The sequence below is a fragment of the Musca vetustissima genome, unplaced genomic scaffold (genome assembly GCF_032173495.1).
Source record: "Musca vetustissima isolate MV318-11 ecotype Yass unplaced genomic scaffold, APGP_CSIRO_Mvet_v1 utg36092, whole genome shotgun sequence".
Taxonomy (NCBI): Eukaryota; Metazoa; Arthropoda; class Insecta; order Diptera; family Muscidae; genus Musca; species Musca vetustissima.
Window position 1 is genome coordinate 1 of NW_026874501.1, and position 5,086 is coordinate 5,086.

Below are 5,086 nucleotides of genomic sequence, written 5' to 3' on the forward strand. Positions count from 1 at the left end.
TACTCCGATTTTATTTAAATGGAGCGCCAAAGTCCCTAGTTATACTTCGATTTGCACGAAATTTGGTATAGCGTATTAAATTGGGTCTAGAATGATGTGTGGTAAGTTTTGTGGAAATCGGTTCAGATTTAGATATAGCTCCCACATATAAATATATATATATACGTCGGATTTTTTTTTCCATAAATTTGTCCCATGGTATGCAGACGACTCTAAATCTGCCCGAATGAAATTAAATTTAGCATAGGGAGCATTGAGGTAACATTGACATGCAATTGTAAGGATACATATGTACAATATAGCCCAAGTGGTGAAGGGTATCATATAGTCGGCCCAGTCCGACTTTACTACAATTATCCACACAATTCCAAAAATATTTTTCAAAATTTCGAAATATTTGACTTTTAATTTTTATTATTTATTTGAAACAAATCCAACCAAAATTTAAAATTCTCAAAATTATTGCCCTGCATAAATTCCAATTTCCCATCCAATATGGCGGCATAGGAGTTAGGATAAGTTTTGGCTGCTGGAGAGGTTAGTTTCCTGGAAAATATAAAAGGTATTGAAAATAATTTATAGAGAATCGTATTTAAGGGAGTATTACCCATTCTTCACAAAATCATATATAAAATCCGTGTAAAGCTTTATAATACCCAACTCATCCTGCGTCAGACCCTCATTGGGCCTGTGGTTCCAATTGAAAAGATATTGCAAGTCATCCATGTGTTCCACCCGATCTAAGAATAAATAAATATATCTTTAAAAACCTCCCTTTAGATTTTTTTCTTTGACAAATATTACCCTTCTTATTCGGAAAATCCTTGTCCACCTCCAAGGATTTCCCTTGATAACGAAATTCATAGAAATATACCTCCGCTCCCTTCTCGCTGGCCAATTGCCCAGTGCGATGTGCCCCAAAGCGTATCAATGAATCGGAAAATAAATCACAAAGACCATCATAATCTTCGGCTGAGAATCTCGAAGAGCCATTGAAGTAGTGATCCCTTATCCTTTGACTAATATCCTTGCTGTATGGCCAATTTTCATAACCAAAAATCCTTGGAGCCAAGGTCAAGAAATTTTCCTCAAAATCCATTTTTAGTTTCTCATCCGCTAAAATATCCTTGGAGGACGAACAAAATTCACCATTTGTATAGCCAATTAGTAGAGGAATTTTCAATTCCTTCAAATCCTTTAGGGACTTGTAAAAATCCTCTATCAAAAATCTTTCCTGGCCAAAATCCTTTTCTACCACTGGAAGCCATAAATAAATGGGATTGTCTTTACCAAAATCAAACATTTGCCTCAAGGTTCCAGCTATCTCATTGCCCGAGAATTGAGAGAGACATGCCAGGATATCTTCATCCTTGATGTCCCTATGGTTCGGGATTTCCTCACGTATCACAGGATACCATTGCATTTCATTTACGTCCTCAAATCCTGAACAATTCAATCTCTTGGCCTGCCTTATGGCCAAATATTTTTGATTGCCTTGTGGCAGTACAACTTGAGGTGGCATGGATCCGCTCATCATTATGGCTTTGTGGAAAAGGTCCCTTGCCATGTGGGAGACTAAATGTAGGGACACACTAAGTGCTCCAGCACTATAACCCATGAGTGTTATATCTTGAGGATTTCCACCAAACTTCGCAATATTACGTTGCGCCCATTGTAGAGCTAAAATTTGATCCTTGAACCCAGCATTACCGGGGACCGAAGATGAGCCTAAATTCAAGAACCCCAAGGTGCCCAGACGGTAATTAAATGACACCAACACAATGTCCTTTTGCATTAGATAATCGGGGTGCAACCATCTAGAGCTGCCAAGATACAGGCCTCCAGGATGGATCATCACCACAACGGGTAGAGGTTCGGAGGGATGGAGCTGGAAAAAATAAAAGATAGGTTAGAAAAAGGTAGGATTTTCTAGAAGACCTATTGGAAGTTTCTTTAGATTGTAAATCCTCTTCTTAGCATACCCAATAAGGAGCTTCTATATACAGAGGAACACCAGAAGGAGCTACTATACACAAAAGAACCCCTGAAGGGGTCTCCATGGATAAAATATCCTCTTATATAAATAAGTCATAAACATAAGGGTCTTCGCCAATCTCTGGAACCTCCAATACTCACATTCTTGGTGTAGATATTTAAATTTAAACAATCTTCCGAAGCATTGGTCGCTGTTATTGAATGACATTCGTATCCTTCGTACATGGCTCCATATACACCATCGAATCGCTCGGCTCTCTGGGGATCCTGAAATAAATTAGATACATCCAAGAACAAATAATTTAAAAAATCTACGCCTATAAATATGCCTCAATAAAATAATGTCTTAAAAATCCGCGCCTATAAATATGCCTCAAAAATTAGTTTTTAATAGCATCTACGCTTCAAAAATTACATCAAAAATCCGCGCCTATAAATATGCCTCAAAAATTATTTCAAAAATCCGCGCCTATAAATATGCCTCAAAAATTAGTTTAAAAAAATCTACGCCTATAAATATGCCTCAAAAATATTTTTAAAGAAATCCAAGCCTATAAATATGCCTCAAATATATTTAATTCAGAAATATTTAATTCAGCTTATCTGAATAATGTTCCCGGAAGGAGATCTTCAATATACCTTAGCTGAATATGATTTTTGGTGGTAAATCTTCAATTTAACTGAGCTGAATAGTTGTTTCGTTGGAAAATCTTCAGTTCAGCTTAGCTGAATACGAGTTTTTACGGAAAATAATCAATTCACTTCAATCGCCTGAGTGTTCCATTTCTAAATTTTCAATTCAGGTACGCTGAATTAGTTATTCTCTTTCAAATTTTCAATTCTGCACAGTTGAATAATGATTCCGATGGAATATCTTCAATTCAGCTAAGCTGAATAAGATTTTCGTAAGGAAATCTGTAATTCGATGTAGCTGAATATGATTCTCATTAGGCAATTTTTAATTCAGCTTAGCTGAATAATGTTTCGGAAGGGAAATCTTTAATATACTGTTGATGAATTTGGTTTTCTGTGGGAAATCTGCAATTCAGCTTAGCTGAATAGGGTTTTTGTTGGGAAATCTACAATTCAGCTTAGCTCAATAAACGTTATTTAGGGAAATCTTCAATTTAGCTCAGCTTAATAAGGGTTTCCATGAGATATCTACAATTCAGTGAAGCTGTATAAGGCGTTGGTAGCAAATAATAAGGTTTCTGGGGCGAAATCTTTAAAACGTCCTAGCTGAATAAGGTTTTCTGTGGGAAATCTGTAATTCAGCATTGCTTAATACAAGTTTTTATAGATAATCTTCAATTTCCGCTGGGGAATATTTAATTCAGCAACGCTGTATAAGGTTTTTGTGGGAAAATTGTTAATACAACGTAGCTTGATAAGATTTTTGGTAGGAAAATATTAATTCGCCTCAGCTGAATAAGGCTTTCTGTGGGAAATTTTAAATTTAGCATTTCTAAATAAGATTTCTGTTGGGAAATGTTCAATTCAGCCCAGCTGAATAACGTTTTTGGTGCAAAAGCTTCAATTCAGCCCAGCTGAATAGGTATTCCGACGAGAAATCTTCAATTCAGCGTCGCTGAATACGGGTTTTAGTGAGACATTTTACATTCAGTTTAGTTTAATAAATCATCTATTGATAAATCTTCAATACAACCCTGCTGAATAAGGGTTTCTGTTGGAAAACATCAATTCAGCATAGCTGAATATGCGTTTCTGTTGGATATCTTCAATTCAGCATAGCTGAATATGCTTTTTCTGTTGGAAATTTTCAATTCAGCATAGCTGAATATGCTTTTCTGTAAGAAATCTACAATCCAAGTTAATAAGGTTTTATTTACCTGAATAAAGTAATTGGTAAGAAATCTTCCTTTAAGTTTTGCTGAATATGTGTTCATGTTGGTATTTCACATATAAGCTTAGCTGAATAACGTTTTTGGCAAATATTCTTCAATTCAGCTCAGCTGAATTAGGGTTTCTGCTGGAAATCTTCAATTCAGCATAGCTGAATATGCTTTTCTTTTGGAAATTTTCAATTCAGCCTAGCTGAATTAGATTTTTGTTAACCAGAATATGGTTTCCGTTAAGAAATCTTCCTTTAATGATTGCTGACCATCTGTTAATGTTTGTATTTCACATATAAGCTAAGCTGATTAAGGATTTTGGCAAATATATTTCAATTCAGCCTAGCTGAATAAGGTTTTCTGTTGGAAATCTTCAATTCAGCATAGCGGAATATTATGTTATGTAGAAAATTTTCAATTCAGCTTAGCTGAATTAAGTTTTCCTTCACCAGAATATGGTTTCCGTTAAGAAAGCCTCCTTTAAGTTTTGCTGAATATGTTTCCATGTTGGTATTTTACATATAAGCTTAACTGAATAAGGTTTTTAGCAAATATTTTTCAATTCAGTTTAGCTGAATAAGGTTTTCTGTTAGAAATCTTCAATTCAGCATAGCTGAATAAGCTTTTCTTTAAGAAATCTACAATTCAGCCAAGGTTTCCGTTAAGAAATCTACTTTTAATTTTTGCTGCATTTGTGTTTATGTTGGTATTTTACATATCAGCTTAGCTGAATAAGTTTTTTAGCAAATGTTCTTCAATTCGGCTTAGCTGAATATGATGTTTTTGTAAGAAATTGTCAATTCAGCTTAGCTGAATATGAATTTCTGTGAGAAATCTACAATTCAGCTCAGCTGAATAAGGGTTTCTGAGAAAATTATTCTATTCTCTTCAGCTGAATATGATTTTCCCTAGGTAATCTACAATTCAGCTCAGCTGAATATGATCTTCCCTAGGAAATCTACAATTCAGCCAAGCTGAATATAGTTGGAATGGTGGGAATCTTGAGTTTGTCTTATCTGAACAGAGTTTCCGTTACCTGAATTCAATATTTAATGACTTACCCTAAATCTCAGTTCTCCCACGGGTGCCTTGGCATATCGAATACCCAAAAATGCTGCAAATGTTTCATTTGCCAAATTTTGTTTTTCCACGCCGACAATGGTGCCCTTGAAATCTTCGCTGTTTATTTCCACCGCAGGACTTTCTGAGGCCCAAATTAATATTGGTTTTATAATAAA

General features: G+C 35.2%; 1 protein-coding gene across 1 annotated transcript; it reads right to left on the reverse strand.

Annotated features, from left to right (window-relative positions):
- Nucleotides 1-466: 466 nt before the first annotated feature.
- LOC133334178 (juvenile hormone esterase-like) lies at nt 467-2,211 on the reverse strand (the record flags this gene model as incomplete). The annotated part of the gene is made up of 5 exons (XM_061542477.1): nt 2,137-2,211; nt 1,433-1,888; nt 805-1,369; nt 608-740; nt 467-546 (listed from the first exon to the last, which is right to left on the reverse strand). Coding segments are annotated over exons 2-5 (1,201 nt in total), but the record flags the coding sequence as incomplete, so codon positions are not given.
- Between the last annotated feature and the right edge of the window lie 2,875 nt (nt 2,212-5,086).